We start from the raw sequence: 16,178 nt of genomic DNA, 5'->3' as shown, positions 1-16,178 counted from the left end.
TTAATCTGCATGGCTAGTATGTAGATTTCATATTTGAGGTTGCAACTTGCAATGGGTGATTTTTGTATGATATCCGGTCACTATCTGCGGACATATCCGGCGTGTTCGCGGGCTCGTTAGGGGTGGGTTTTGCATATTGCGATTGTAGATACTCTAACATATAAATTTCCTTTCGTCACTCATAGAAAAAAATTCCTTTCGAAATTGGGCAACAAGTGGCGGGTAAGAAACGGAACGTGACGGGGCAGAGACGGATGACGGGATGGCCGCGACGACGTGGCGCGACGGGCATCGGCTGCTCCGCATCCACTCTCCACCACTCCTCCATTCCCTTCCCAGCCCAAACCCAAAACCACGGGCATCTCCGCCACGCCACGCCAAAGCCTACGCGCGCGAAATGGCGACGTCGACCAGCCTCGCCGCCGCGCTGCCCTCGCGGCTCACCTCCCCGGGCCGCCGCGCCGCCCTCTCCTGGGCCACCTCCTGCGCGCGCCCTCACCCAGCCCGTGCCGTCTCATCGGGCTGCAGGCTGGTCGTGACCTGCAACGCGCAGGCGGCGGCCCCCATCAGCATTGGGCAGGGGACGCCCGTCAGGCCGACGAGCGTGCTGGTGGTCGGCGCCACGGGGACCCTGGGACGGCAGGTGGTCAGGAGGGCGCTGGACGAGGGCTACGACGTCAGGTGCCTCGTCAGGCCCCGCCCGGCGCCCGCCGACTTCCTCCGGGACTGGGGCGCCACCGTGGTCAATGTAGGTTTGCACTGCGCAACCGACCTTACTCTTCGCTTCTTCCTGCTCTAGGTAATTGCGGACTCTGTCTCATGATCGTCTGTGCGTTCAATTAGGCCGACCTCAGCAAGCCAGAGACGATACCCGCTACCCTTGTTGGCGTTCATACGGTCATTGATTGCGCCACGGGGCGGCCGGAAGAGCCCATTCGAACGGTAAGTGCCATCAGCATAATAATCTCTAAAAATACAGAGGAGAATGGTATTGTGCCGTGTGAGTCATTAAACGACTTCCGTGTTTCGGACGCTGATGGTTGTTCCATTTAGGTAGACTGGGAAGGAAAGGTTGCTCTAATCCAGTGTGCTAAGGCCATGGGGATTCAGAAGTATGTCTTCTACTCCATTCACAACTGCGACAAGCATCCTGAGGTCCCCTTGATGGAGATCAAGTATTGTACAGAGAGGTTTATTCAGGACACAGGTCTGGATTACACCATCATCCGATTGTGCGGTTTCATGCAGGTAGATGCGGTCCTTTTCCTGGGTTTCTGTTTCGGCCAGGAAATTCCCTTTCCTACTCATGCTGATGTTAGATTGCAAAAGCAGTTCCTTGCTAAACTACCTGTGTATTGCTCATAGTTCATGATAGACATAAACAAGTACTCCCTCTGTAAAGAAATATAAGGGCGTTTAGATCAGTAGTGATCTAAACGCCCTTATATTTCTTTAGAGGGAGTAGTAAAAATTAAAAGCACTGAGGTGACATATACTCCCTCTGTCCCATAATATAAGAGCGTTTTTTACACTAGTGTGTGGTGTCAAAAATGCTCTTATATTATGGGATGGAGGGAGTTGTTGAAAGCTCATGTCATACATCTTTTCATATTCATGTTTGCCAGTTGTTTCTAGAAATGAATTTCCATCTATTTTTTGGTTTTAGGGCCTAATTGGGCAATATGCGGTGCCTATACTAGAAGAGAAGTCAGTTTGGGGAACTGATGCTCCGACTCGGATTGCATACATGGACACCCAGGTTATCTTTTCTCCCTTTCCATTGGAAAAATGAAACTGTGTATATCTATGTACCAGTCTCTCTCCAAAGTAGCTTTCTGTTGACGCGCCTTCTCTGTGCAACTATAGGACGTCGCTCGCCTGACATTTGTTGCTTTGCGCAATGAGAAGGCCAGCAAAAAACTCCTAACATTTGCTGGACCACGTGCTTGGACAACTCAGGAGGTAATTAACTCTATTGCTTTTTCTAGTGAATGAAGTATATATAATGTTCAGTAGGGTCTGCTGAACCAAATTTATTAATGAGTTGTCATTAATAAGTAGTTAGTATAACATACTATTTCATAGGGAATGTACAAATCTAGTCATTCATGCATTTTGTTTTTCTTTTGAGAATGTACCAAATGATGGCTTATGGAAGTTGGTACATTATTATATTTTAATTCTATTTATTTTGCCTTCTCCAGGTTATTACATTATGTGAGAGACTGGCTGGGCAAGATGCCAATGTAACTACTGTCCCTGTTGCAGTCTTGAGATTTACTCGTCAATTAACACGGTTCTTCCAGTGGACAAACGATGTGGCTGATAGGCTGGCATTTTCAGAGGTTTGTCTAGGCCTTTTTGTGCACTGCACATGTAATTCAGTAATGGTAATATACTAGTAAGGTACACATGTATTGCACGTCGGGGCTTATAGATAACCAAAGTACGATCAAATATTGACATATCACATTATAACAGGTAAACATGTAAATTTAGTCACGTATGCATCAAGTATAAGATGTAGATTTAGTACATGTAGTCCATCCCACTCAAAATTAAATTTATGAAAGTACTATGAGAGTCTTGAAAAAAAGATAAAATAAAGTAAAAATGAATGTCAATTCTTTTAGAGCCAAAAAAAATCTTGAGACAACTAAAATATGGAAGAATCTAAAATAAATGTTAAATGCATGTGTTTTGAGAAAAGGAATGACAATTCATCTAGAAGAAAAGAGTCAGCAGAAAGTCTGGAAGATTCTAGAACAAAAGAGAGACGTCTGTGCTTTTAGTTTTGTGTATATAGTGCATTGTGCTTAACCTTAGCCATGGAATCATCTAGATAGTACCCGTGTCAGAATATAGTGTAGCGAAGAGGATATCCAATGGCCAACAATGCTCGGATTTGCCAACTCTCTACCGCCGGATTGGCTTCATCCAACAGCCAATATTCAAAGTTATTCGTACACTATATAGTGGTGTATAGATATAGATATATATCAAAGCCTGTGAAGGCTAACAATATATTTACATTTTTATATCCAGGTGCTCTCCAGCGACACTGTTTTCTCAGCTCCAATGAATGAGACATACCAGCTTCTTGGGGTGGAGGCAAAGGATATCCTCACCTTAGAGAAATATTTACAAGATTATTTCTCCAACATATTAAAGAAATTGAAGGGTCTCAAGGCACAGTCCAAGCAAAGTGACATATACTTTTAAAAAGAGGGATTTCAACAAAATTATGACATATTTCTGATGCAAATATGTGCGCCAAGACACAGATGAGTGACTAAAATTTTTCTTGTATATTTTTCATTTTGTTGTGTATGAGAAGGCACAATCTTATTAGGGCGATGTGTATAGAATCCCGACACTTTGGTCGATCTAAAAATTATGCAAAGCAGTCTAAAAGTCCTGAATTCATAGTGAACTCGTATTGTTCTCAAACTATGAGTTATATCATGACTGTTAACTAATAAAAAACAGTAGTTCAGAATATACTGGAATGTAAATATGTTTGTAATCTGTTCGGTGACAAATAACCAGAAACAACTACATGAGAATGAAAGAAACATGTTTGATCATGTTGGCCCTTTGGAGAAGGCATGCCTATGAACAGGAAGCAAGTTTCGAATGGTAAACACCAATCTTGCTGTTTGATCTCGTAGAGTTTGTGTCAAGTCTCTGTCCCAGATGTGTGTCACAACAGACCCAGAAAGATATTGAAAGAAGGTATCAGAGGCGGACACTATTTTTTCTGCATTTAGGAGCCTAAAGTGTGTTCCTCATTTATTCATGTTCCAGTTGTTGCAGTAAGAATCAAATACCTCACTTGTTATATTCCGATTATTGCAGCGAGACTCCAGTTGAAAGTGTAACTTATTGGCTCTGGGTTTTTAAATTGGACATTTTCCTTTGTGATACATGTGGTGTAGCCTGGTAATTACTGACACAGATAATGTTTCTGTTAGAACCAGCTGTGTGCTAACTACTCCCTCTGTAAACTAATATAAGATCATTTAGATCACTAGTTTAGTGATCTAAACGATCTTATATTAGTTTTCAGGGAATACAAGTTTATACTTTGTGTTCTGGAGCTGGCATATTTCTATATAGGTTTAGAACCACCGCACAAGGAGTGTATCAGTGTATCAACAACATTCTTAAACATGCAACATGACTATTTGAAAACCAAACAACTAAGTTGCACTTGAACTGTATTCTGAAAAACACTTCTATGGACTATAATAGTCAATAATGACAAGCATCTTCCAAGTAACTTGGTCTTTTCTTCCCAGGATAGAATCTTTTGAGTGAACCATCCAAAACTTAAGCAATTGTAATATAAAATATAACTTTGATAAATAACCGTGTCTGTTCCTCAATTGAGTATATTTATGTACAGTGTGTTTCATGTACACATGTTGCAAAATTGTTCTAGTGATCAGCAAATCCTCTAAAAGGCGGACGCCAATCACAGGGGATCAGAGTTGGTACATCTAGTCTACAAACTGAGAATATTTAGAAGAGAGACTCTGCTCTGAATCAATCTCCTGAACAAAGTCTCAACTCCACTCTCAAGATCAACGATGTCCAACTCGAGCACCTGCAGTTGCTCCTCCTCGCATGTAACTCTTTTCTTCTGGAATGCCTTTGATACTAGAGCCCACTTGTTAGAATTCGATGTCGCAATTTGCTTCGACAGGAGTTCCAATGAGGATCCAATCATTGTGACCGCGGCTTCTCTAGCTTCAGTCAACAACCTGACCACTCTGCAGCTCTCCAGATCAGCCGAAGAAGACTTCTTGGTGTTCTTCTTGAGCGTTTTTTGCACTTTCTTGATCTGGTGAAACCAAGACTGGATCTTGACCTGAAGAGCTGCATCTTCTCCTCTCTTGATAACCAACTGCATGTCTTGGACGCTTGCCTTGAGCTCGGAAAAGCTGACTTGCACGACATTGCAGAGGTCAAGCAAGATAAGGGAGCGCTCGAGCTCTTGCTCCACAGAAATCCTTTGCTGCGTTTTGCAGAGGAGAATTTGGCTGCTAGGCAAGCATGTGAGCTCATCGATGCAGTCATAGATGTCTCCAAGCCTCCTTAGCCCAACACACACTGTCCCAATTGTTGATAAGGGAGAGATGGTGGCTGTGTTTAGGCTATGCAGCTGTTGATCGACATCGGTTTCGCCGGATCGAGGGCTGGAAGGCACACTCGTGGACCTGAGGTGGGGTGCCATGATTGTGTTGGAAGCTGAAGTCTTTTCGTTTGCTCTCTGGAGATAGAAGATAAGAGAAGCTGCTCTGCGATGGTGTTGAGTTCTGCCTATGGGCTTGTCCCTATATATACAAGTATGTACAGAAAGAAGCAGAAGCCATGGCATGACCCTCTAGACAGCAAGAATCTCAATGATAACGCTGTGTTGTGCTGCCGTGACAAATACCACCCATCTCCATTACAGGATGCTGCTTTTCCTATGTCTCCCAACCAAGCTTCTTGATTATTGGGGGCAAACTCATATGCACAGGTGTGTTGGTCCACATTGGTGAGCTTTGCCTTTGGTAGTTGAAGAACAGTTGACTTCACCTCTCCAGGCTCCAACGCTACGTCGTGTTTATCTGGTTTCTGATCACCTCTTGTGCGGCATCGCTGGCATGTTTCGCCTGCCTGCTGCGCTTACAAGCATTTCACATCTATTGCAATCTTGAGATGATCCATGTGCTGTCTGATTTTCCACTACTGAGTCACAATGCTATATTCCGATTTTGGCAGCAAGAATCAGCATGACAGCTCGTTCTGTTGCATGCTCTAAACTATTTTAATGGAGTTTGCTAATTCCATGTACTGGAAGCAACAACCTACAAATTTGATCACTCATGCATAGCTCAATTTTTCTGAGTGCACTAATTATCTTCCCAATGAATTATCATGTTCCAACAATTGCCTACAAAAGCCAGCAGGTTAGTTCACTCTACCAGCGGATCTTTACATAGTTGCACGCTTAGAGAATATTATAGTGGATTGGTAGCCAAGTCTTATTGGTGACAAGGTGTTATCTAGTTTTTGTGCAGTTGTTAATTCAGTTGGTATTTTTTATGCTCAACTCATGCAGCTTACACACTCAACCTCTTGACATTGAGCTGGCATGTTTTGGCTATGATAGCAACATCTGTTGCTCAGTGTCGTGGATATAATCCTGACAATACTACAGGGGTATGAATGTAGAGGCAATCGTATCTATCGAGCGGTGTAGATGAGTGTATGCACAAGGGTTTATACAGGTTCAGGCCCTCTTTGGTGGAGGTAATACCCTACTCCTGTGGTGCTCTTAGCTCTTGATTTAAGGCACAAGATGTGAATGCTCAACCCTCAGCCCGGTGCTCCCCTCCCGGCTTATATAGACTGTGCCAGGAGGGGGTATATAATGGGGGTTGGTATTAGTGCTAGTAACTGCCGTATTTAACTAGATTATTCCACCGTTGGGTAACCACTGTCATTAAGACATCATGGTTGATAGGGTATCCTAGGTAGCCGCTGACTGTAGGTCTAGCCGACCACTCCCTTTATCTTCATGACCAACTTCTGGGTCTTGTCCATCAGTGGGTGTAGAATCCGACTGTAGGGACTCGGCCGGATTACGAATCATCCTTTTGGTCCTTGATATCTAGGGCTCCGAATCCTATGGGCCAAAGGTGATATCCTCTGGCCCATGTCTTTTGGGCCGTATCTTTGATGGGTTATGGCCTTCTGGAGGGCCATTCGTATACTGGGATCTACCTCATATTTGTAACCCCGACACTCAGGATCTTTTGCTTGTTTCTGGTGGCATGAGAAATGGCATCTGAATAAAGATCAGCTTGACCAATCAATCCTATTACGTCTATAGTAAACAATAATGATAATCATCTTGTAAGTAATTCATATTGGTTCTCTCAAAGAAGAACGAATCATTCGAATGATCCGCCCTAAACTTAGGTTATTGTACCAAACCATGAATAAACAATCTTGTCGACACGAGGGAATGGACAAAAAGCCGTGTTTTTGTTTCTCAATGGAGTATGTTTATGTACAAATTCCTCCCATGTATACACGTTACAAAATTGTGCTGATGATCAGCAAGTCCTCCAAAAGGCGGACACCGATCACAGGTGATCAGAGTTAGTATATGATCTCTACAAGCTCAGAGTATTGAGAAGAGAAACTCTGCTCTGGATCAATCTCCTGAACAAAGACTCGACTCCGCTCTCAAGATCAACAATGTCCAACTCCAGCACCTGCAGTTGCTCCTCCTTGCATGCCACACTTTTCTTCTGGAACCCCCTGGACACGAGAGACCACCTGCTGGAATTCTGCGTGGCAATTTGCTTCGACAGGAGTTCCAACGAGGATTCAATCGTTGTGACAGCGACGTCCCTAGCTTCAGCCAACAGACTGACCACTCTGCAGCTCCCGACATCAGCCGGAGAAGACTTTCTGCTGATCTTCTTCAACTGCTTTTGCGCTTTCTTGATCAGGCGGAACCAAGACTGGATCCTGGCCTGAAGAGCCGCATCATTTCCTCTCTTGACAACCAGCTGCATGTCCTGTACGCTTGCCTTGAGCTCGGAGAAGCTCACTTGCATCGCGTCGCAGAGGTCGAGCAACGCCAGGGAGCGCTCGAGCTCTTGCTCCACAGCAATTGTGTCGCGGCTTGCAGATGAGAGCTTGGCTCCTGGGTAAGCTTGTGAGCCCGTCGATGCAGTCGTAAATATCTACGAGCCTCCTCAACCCGTCAAGCATTGTCTCGATGGTCGAAGAGGGTGAGGAGACGGCGGTGTTTAGGCTCTGAAGTTGTCCTTCGACGTTGGTTTCGCCCGCGCAGGGGCTTGAAGGCACACTTGAAGATCTGAGGTGGGATGCCATGGCTGTAGGTGGAAGCTGATGTCCCTTTTCTTCTTTGGGGATGTAGGAAGAGGAGAGAAAGAAGTCGTGTTGCAATGGTGTTCAAATCTGGCTATGTCTTTTGCCTATATATACGACATTATGGACAAGAAGAATCTCATCGACGATGGAGTGCTGTGCTTCTTCTATGTCCCCAGCCATCTGCAGCAGGTAGCATCTCTGCAAGTGAGGTTACAACTTACAAGGCAACTGTGCCTCCATTATCGGGGGCAAGCTCATCTGCACGGGCGTTTAGACCTGGATCATGAGGCCGGTGAGCTGTACTCCCTCCGTCCCATAATATTTGAACGTTTTTGATATTAATGTAGTGTCAATAACGGAGAGGGCACCTCCTGCACTCATGATGCACCCATTTTTTTAAAAAATGCACTTCAAATACTTTTTAAAAAGTAAAAAAATTCAAAAGAAAATTTCACGCATACATGTTCGCAAATGTGTGTGTGGGATACAAAGTTTTGTGAAAAAATGTCTTTTTATTTTGTCTCTGTAAAAAAGACAAATTTCAGTGCTTTTAAATAGCGTTTCACGACATAATTTTTTGTCTTTTTTACACACGCCACAAAAAAAGTTATTTTTTCATGAAACTTTATGCACACATAGAACATGAAGACGTATTCTTGCAACCATTTTCAGATTTTTTAGCATTTAGAAATATGTTTCTCGAAGTGGGTTCATATGTACCCGAGTTCATCCATGCACTTTCCGTCAAAAACGTTTTTATATTATGGGACGGAGGGAGTACCTTTGCTAGTCGAAGGACGGTTGACTTCATCTCTCCAGGCTTCAACGCGGAACCTGTTTCTGATCACTCCTCGTGCGGCGTTGCTGGCATGTTTCACCTACCTGCTGCCTTACAAGAGGTAATAGCACTCCAGATACCCTAACTTGCACAGAATGTGATGATTTAGTCCCAAACTTGCAAAACTTGACTCCCCCATACCCCAACTTGCACCTCATGTGATGATTTAGTCCCCGGCCTATCATAACTCGACAAATGGCAGCCAGGTGGCTTGACCGGTCTTCGTCCGCACTTTTGCAGGAAACACCCTGCCGTCTTCTCTAATTAACCCGCACGCTGGATGTTAAGGTGCAGTTAACTGCATATCTCCCGGTGGCTGGTGCTGGGCCACCGGACCTGCCCGATCACGATGCAGGAGCTTTGGGACGACGCGCTCACCCCCAACGGCACGCTCCGGCAGCTCATCGCCACCTGGTTCTCCCGCCGGTACACCCTTCAAGAAGCGCTCGGACACTACCACGGCCGCGCCGCGGACCTTGTCCACGGTCCCCCTATTTACTCGATAAATTAGTAAAATTACTCGGGGATGCGTTCTCTGTTGCTCCATTACTTATCTCCCTGGAACCCTCGCCGACACGGACACCTGCAGCGGCCACGACGGCACCCCTGCGCCGGAGCCCCCTCAGCAGGGAGGTCTCCCGAGGAGCCGAGGCCAGGGATGCCGGCATGCCACCCATGGGGAAAGTGACGGTGCCTGCGGCGTCGGCCCAGACAGCCTCACGGGCGACGACGGCCATGTCGCGGTGGAGCGGGGCTGCGCAGGCGACGAGGCCCGCGTCGGCCACACTAGAGCCTGCCTGCTCCATGCCACAGCCAGCAAGCCCCATCCCGGACGGCACCATACACAAAGATGCGCGAGCTGGTGGCCATGATCAGCAGCTGCGTTCAGAAAAGTCTGAATATATAGCTGAATGTAGTGTTCCGATACATTCTGAATGAAGCTAAAAATGAGTGTACTTTGGTTCTGAAATTATGAGCTTTTTATTCTATGAAGAGTGATAAAACTGCAATACTGTATGATCAACAATGCTTCTGAATATACACTACAATTTTCTCAACAATGTGAGCAACCGTACATCGAGCAAGGCACAATTTGTGAAGAGGTAGAACACATAATTCTGTGCAGTGCTTCTGGCTCAAATTTACAGAGCAAGGCTCAAAATTGTAGCACAGTTTGCTCAACGATGATTCTAAATTGTTGAGCTTTTATCTGCTACAAAAAGCGATAGACAGTACAGTTTGCTCACCAACGTTGGAACAGAGTGAGCAAGGCGGAGTTTGTATGACGAAAAAGCTTCTTGCTCTCATAAAGTTTTGGAGCAAAATCTACACAGTAGCAAAATCGCAGTATTCAGAATTTCAGATACACTCGGAAAAGAAAATCTGCACGTCAGGAAGCGGCTTCTTCCACCTGCACGCTCACGCCCTCGCGTCGGTCCAGCACCGAGGTCGCTGAATCGCCGTAGCGTGGAGGCGGCAGACGATTCACGGGGGCAGCACTGCGGCCAGCGAATCGCCGGCGTGTGGAGATCAACATTGCGGGCCAAGACTTCATGGCGTTGGGCAACGACCTAGCCACAGAATCGCTGTAGCGTGAGGGCAGCACCACGGCCGCCGTCCCGTGCGGGTGCAGCGTCGCGGTCGCTAAGTCGTCGTCGCGTGAAGGCAGCCCCACGGCCGCCGTGGCTGGGTCGCGTGGTGGCTAGCATTGCGGCCGCCGAGTAGCCGGTGCTTGGAGGCAGCGCCCTAGCACCGCCGTCACGTGCAAGAGCGCCACTCCATCGAGTCGTCGACCGAGGGGAGAGCACCGCCGCTGCAGCACTGAGTCATCGTGGCATGGGGAGTGCGCCGTGCCGCCGCCGGAACAGAGTGAGGACAGGGGTCATAGGAAAGGGGTTATGTGCAAAATAATCTTAAGTGGCTGGTTATTAGTCCACCTCTAGTTTGTACCATTAGCTACTGATCCAACAGTCATGATGATGTTTTGCATTGAATACCAATTTTCACTGGATACTTCGCCTAATTAGAGAAGACGGCAGGGTGTTTCCTGCAAAAGTGCGGACGAAGACCGGTCAAGCCACCTGGCTGCCACTTGTCGAGTTGTGATAGGCGGGGACTAAATCATCACATGAGATGCAAGTTGAGGTATGGTGAAGTCAAGTTTTGCAAGTTTGAGACTAAATCATCACATTCTGTGCAAGTTAGGGTACCTGGATTGCTATTACTTCGCCTTACAAGTACTCGTATTTGGTATCCATCTCAATCTGGATTATTGGCGGCAAATCGCACGGGTGTGTGCATTGCTGTGGCCGGTGAGCAGTTGACCTCACATCTGGAGGCTCCAACGCGTGCGTGTAGTGCAGCATCGCTGTGCTGCCGCGCTGACAGCATCCAGCACCCGTTGCGACCTCGAGATGTTCCATTCATGCGCCGTCCAATTTTCTTTCTGCTCCTTCGAGGAAGAGGAGGAAGATGCCACTGCAGAGCTGGAGCAGGACCAGCAGGCAGCAAGAATCTCTCCCCCCGCGGCTTCTTCCATGTGATGTGTTGGCGAAACGCTAGCTCAACGGAGAAGATGCCGCCTACTCTACCATAGTGCTGCCAATGCCATCATGCCATGTCTCCATTACCGCAGGCAACATCATCCGCACGAGCATATGCATGCTTGCTTGGCTCATGAGCCGCTCGCTGGAGGAGGAAGAGTTGACTTCTCATCACGGATCGGCTGATGACAAGTAAGGCCAACTCCACCGCGAGATCCGAAACGGATGTCCGCTTTACTCGGATTCGGTCCGTTTGGATAGGGCAATGAAGTCGTGTCCAGGCCTGTTCTGGAATGCGGTGGCCGCGCGCGAAACGGATGTCCGCTTTACTCAGATTCGATCCGTTTGGATAGGGCAATGAAGTCGTGTCCAGGCCTGTTCTGGAATGCGGTGGCCGTGCGCCCAGCGCGCGGCCGCATCCTTTGGCTCCATCCTATCCGCCACGGTAAAAAATGCCCATATATTCATATCAAAACAAGTTTGCACGTCCAAATATTAATTATATGAAAATAAAAATAATTTTACAACCCAATCGAAATTGTCTCTAATAAAATAGTTTTACAACCAAATCGAAATTGTTTTGAATGAACATAATGAACCAATACATCTATTGGTTGCCAATGTGACTCCACACGTGCTCAACCAAGTCATTTTGAAGATCCAAATGAGTGTGCCAATCACGCAGCTCACGATGAAATTGGACAAACTGTTCAAACGTGGCCGGTTCTTGGTGCAGGAGCTTAACATTTTCACCTTGATAATCAAATCCTTGGTCGAAGATCCTGTCATCACGCTCGTCCTCGACGATCATGTTGTGCATGATCACACAAGCAGTCATCACCTCCCAAAGCTTCCCTTCATCCCATGACAGTGCAGGGTTTCGAACGATACCCCGTCGGGATTGAAGCACACCAAAAGCACATTCCACATCCTTTCTAGCACTCTCTTGCATTTGGGCAAAACTCTTTCTCTTCTCACCTTGGGGGTTCGAGATTGTCTTCACAAAAGTTGACCACTGAGAATATATATCATCAGCTAGATAGTATCCCTTGTTGTACTGGTGGCTGTTGATCTCAAAGTTGACAGGTGGGGAGTGGCCTTCTGCAAGCCTTGCGAAGACTGGAGAACGCTGCAGCACGTTGATATCATTGTGAGAACCTGCTATGCCAAAGAAAGAATGCCATATCCAAAGATCCTGCGAAGCCACCGCTTCTAATATGACAGTGCACGCTTTGACATGCCCCTTGTACCGGCCCTGCCAAGCAAATAGACAGTTCTCTCACTCCCAGTGCATACAATCTACGCTGCCAAGCATGCCTGGAAAGCCTCTAGCTGCGTTGGTCGCCAACAATCTCTCTGTATCAGCGGCAGTTGGCTGCCTCAAGTACTCAGGGCCAAACACTGCCACCACGTCCTGGCAGAACTTGTACATTGACATCAGACATGTGGTCTCACTCATACGCACATACTCATTCACCAGATCGCCTGGAATTTCATATGCAAGCATGCAGATGGCCGCGGTGCATTTCTGGTAAGAGGAGAATCCAAGCTTGCCAAGGGCATCCGTCTTGCACTCGAAGTATGGGTCATGAGCAACCACTCCATCTCGGATACGATTGAATAGATGCCTTGCCATACGAAACGGCGACCGAATTTATTCGGCCTGAAGAGGAGGTGTTCGCAAAGTAATCGGCATAGAGCAGGGCGTGGCCTCTCTCCCTGTTGCGGTTCAGGTTGGGAGCACGGCCAGGGAGTAACCCCCTGTACCGAAGAAGCTGCCGCTCAATGTGGTCGTGAACGACCAGTGCAGCCACCACAAGATCTTCATCATCCGACGACGAATCGTTCGATGAATAAATGAAGTGGTGGAAGAAAAATTCATCTCCATTGTCCATACCTTTGTGGGAAAAGTGTCGAACACCTTGCGGTCGTGGTGGCAAAGAGGCCGCGATGATCACCTCGATGCAACAGGGGTGGTTGGCGGCCGACTACTGGCCGCTCTGGAGCACTCGTCGGAAGCTGCCGTGGCCGCCGTGGTACGTCGCCGGCGGTCGTATCCCCTCTGCCACCGGCTACGACGACGACGGCCAAATCTCCTCCAATCGACGGCGAAAACGCGGGCATGGTGGCGGCCATGTCGAGACGTGATTTGATATGAACGGCCGGGGGTGCGAAGTGAGGAGGCGGCCGGAGAATAGTGGCGGCGCCGGCGGTGGGTGGGGTGGGGAGAGGGGGTGGAGGCGTTGGAAGCGAAGGGACTGCTAGTGTCCCCGACAGGCAGGCCACGGAGGACAAGGGCGTGTGGCGAGCCCGTCCGCGCGATGTCCGTTTCACCCCAAATTCAGCGCAAGTTTGAGCCGGGAATGGGTAGAAAACGGATGGAATCCAGACATTTGTCCGTTTCAAGCCGCGCGTTGGGCCATGCTATTCGTGCATTCTATCCAAACAAGCGCAGCCGAACAGAATGAGGTGGCGCGGTGGAGTTGGCCTAAGCAATTAACTAACTAGTCGCGGTGTAGCATCGGTAGCGCGTACTCTCAGAATCGCATCCACACTGGCACTGTCTTGCTCCAGCTTTCGGCAACAGCGAACCCGCATGGGCATTCAGTTGCAGATCTCCGACGCACACCGCCAAATTGTGACCTGGTTGTTTGTCTATATTTTTTGTTTATCAAATTGCAGAGGCACTGGTTTCACCTGGCATGACATGCAAATGCAATGCACTGAATCTGGTGTCACCCTGAACCTTGAGCTACGAACGAGAGAGAGAGGGCGAGCAAGGCACACTGAATTTTTTTTCGTTGCGTAAACGTCGCAGCTTTTCTGCTCCTTCTTCACCCTTTTATTGAGTTCAGTTCAAAAGGGAAATCATGTCGTAGCTCTTGCTCCACTACCAACCGTGCCATCCCACGAAACAAGGTGCTGCTAGGCATCCTACAATGTCGCAGTGCACAGACCGCCTTTTCCACGCATGAGCTAACAAACTTTGCAAAGAAATCACTAATAGAAAACGAAATTGGAAATCTTTTGCCTTATTTAGAAAAAAAACAGTTCAGGAGGCGAATGCTGCCTTAAAACCTGTCTGGCGGAGTTTGACGGAGCACGGAAGAAAAGGTTGCCCAATGTGCTCTGTCTGGCGGAGGAGTCTGGCCGAGCACAGGAGAAAAGGCTGCCCAATGTGCTCCGTCAGACTCCGCCAAACAGGTTTTAAGGCAGCATTCTCCCCTTGAACTTTAAGGCAAAAGATTTGCCATTTCATTGATTAAGAAGGAAGTTGCAGACAAAAGCCGCAAAGGGGCTAAAAGAAAAAAACAATAAGAGGTCTACTCTCGCAATATTACAACACTCATGTGCTTCGCGCCGGCCATCGCCCAAAGAGACACCTCCGCTTTGATCTTACTGATAAGAACCGTGGAAGGGATGGCCGTGTTTCTGAAGATCTGGCATTACGCTCCGTCCATATCTCCCATGAGATAAGCATCATCAGGGAGGCGAGCGCCTTAGGGGATCCAAGGCGAATCTGAAGGTTGCCGTTCCACCATGCTCTCACCGAAGTCATTGTATGCCAAACCGCCGTAGTGATGTGATGCATTCCAAGCCACGGAAGAATATTGTTCCAAATGCGGATGGTGTACCGGCATTGGAAAAGGAGATGGGCGGCCGACTCTTGGCATTGCTTACATAGAGGGCAGAGGCCAAAGTTTGGCCAGCCGTGGCGTATCAGTCGATCTTATGTCCAAATCCTATTTTGAAGGACAAGCCAGGCAAAGAACTTGCACCTTGGGGGGGGGGGGAGGGCAAACCTTCCACACTGAGTGAACAAGATCCGACGAAGTGAGTCCCTCAAACTGAGCCCTGCATGCTGAGGAAGTAGAGTACACCCCATCCTTGGTGAACTTCCAAAAGATGGAATTTTCTATGTCATCAGTCAAAGAGGTCATGGAAATCTTCTCCCAGATGTTAGCAAACTGCTGGACGTGTGCGAGCGACAGGCCATTGGAAGTGTCAATGAGAGAGATCAGTTGTTGTTGATAAGGGCTTGCTGGACGGACGAATTCTTGTTGCATGAAATGGCAAAGATGCTTGGTGCTAAGTCACGGGGGCACAAGCCGTTTAACCATGGCGAGTTCCAGAACCTGGCTGTGCACCCGTTGCCCACAGTAACCGTTGTAGCAGCAGCAAAAAAGATATGATCGTCTCCGGTGCATGGAGATCCCATGCCTATCCAAGGTTTGCTTTTGTCCACCCACTCAAACCATAGCCATCGAAGACGGAGGGCCTTAGCGAATTTGTCTAGATTGAGCACGCCTAGGCCGCCAAACTATTTAGGCTTGCAGACGAGATCTCAAATAATCTTGCACTTTCCTCCTGAAACTTCGTTCGTAACAGCCCAAAGGTATGCACGCTGAAGGCTGTCAATTGCGTTTAGAACCTCCACAGGGATGTCGAGAGGCGTGAGGTGATAAATCGCGATGGCCGTGAGGACCGCTTTAACGAGAACCACACGCCCAGCACTGGCAACGTGTCTTCCCTGTCAAGGGGGGAGCTTGCTAGCGACCTTGTCAATGAGAGGTTGAAAGTGAATATTTTTGAGACGCTTGACCGATAGCGGAAGACCAAGGTATCGCATCGGGAAAGCGGAGCGCACCGCCGGGAAGGCTTGCAAAATGTCATCCATATTTATGTTTTCACATCGAATGGGAGCCACCATACTTTTAGCACAATTTGTAACCAGGCTGGTCACTTCTTCGAAAGCGGCCAAGAGAAGCAAGAAATTGGATGTCCTCTCTCGTGGGTCTAGCAAAGATGGCAGCATCGTCTGCGTATAAAGACGTCCTGATGGTCAGTGCTCTTCCTCCTGAACCTTGTCGAAGGAGCTTCGTGCTGACGATTCC

The 16,178-nt window shown here is 47.7% G+C and overlaps 2 protein-coding genes and 1 pseudogene across 2 annotated transcripts; 1 reads left to right on the top strand and 2 right to left on the bottom strand.

Moving 5' to 3' along the window:
* The first annotated feature begins 233 nt into the window (after positions 1 to 233).
* Positions 234 to 3,433, top strand: LOC123165992 (protein HIGH CHLOROPHYLL FLUORESCENCE PHENOTYPE 244, chloroplastic). Its single transcript, XM_044583754.1, has 7 exons — positions 234 to 748; positions 844 to 942; positions 1,054 to 1,248; positions 1,667 to 1,759; positions 1,867 to 1,962; positions 2,205 to 2,345; positions 3,046 to 3,433. Exons 1-7 carry the CDS (start codon positions 263 to 265, stop codon positions 3,220 to 3,222), a joined length of 1,287 nt encoding a protein of 428 aa, XP_044439689.1. The 5' UTR covers positions 234 to 262; the 3' UTR covers positions 3,223 to 3,433.
* A 910-nt stretch (positions 3,434 to 4,343) lies between these two features.
* Positions 4,344 to 5,239, bottom strand: LOC123165993 (uncharacterized). Its single transcript, XM_044583755.1, has one exon. It carries the CDS (start codon positions 5,237 to 5,239, stop codon positions 4,508 to 4,510), a length of 732 nt encoding a protein of 243 aa, XP_044439690.1. The 3' UTR covers positions 4,344 to 4,507.
* Positions 5,240 to 7,172: 1,933 nt separating this feature from the next.
* LOC123165994 (uncharacterized) lies at positions 7,173 to 7,987 on the bottom strand (annotated as a pseudogene).
* Between the last annotated feature and the right edge of the window lie 8,191 nt (positions 7,988 to 16,178).

The sequence above is a fragment of the Triticum aestivum genome, chromosome 7D, assembly GCF_018294505.1.
Source record: "Triticum aestivum cultivar Chinese Spring chromosome 7D, IWGSC CS RefSeq v2.1, whole genome shotgun sequence".
Taxonomy (NCBI): domain Eukaryota; kingdom Viridiplantae; phylum Streptophyta; class Magnoliopsida; order Poales; family Poaceae; genus Triticum; species Triticum aestivum.
This window is presented reverse-complemented; position numbering and strand designations above follow the sequence as displayed.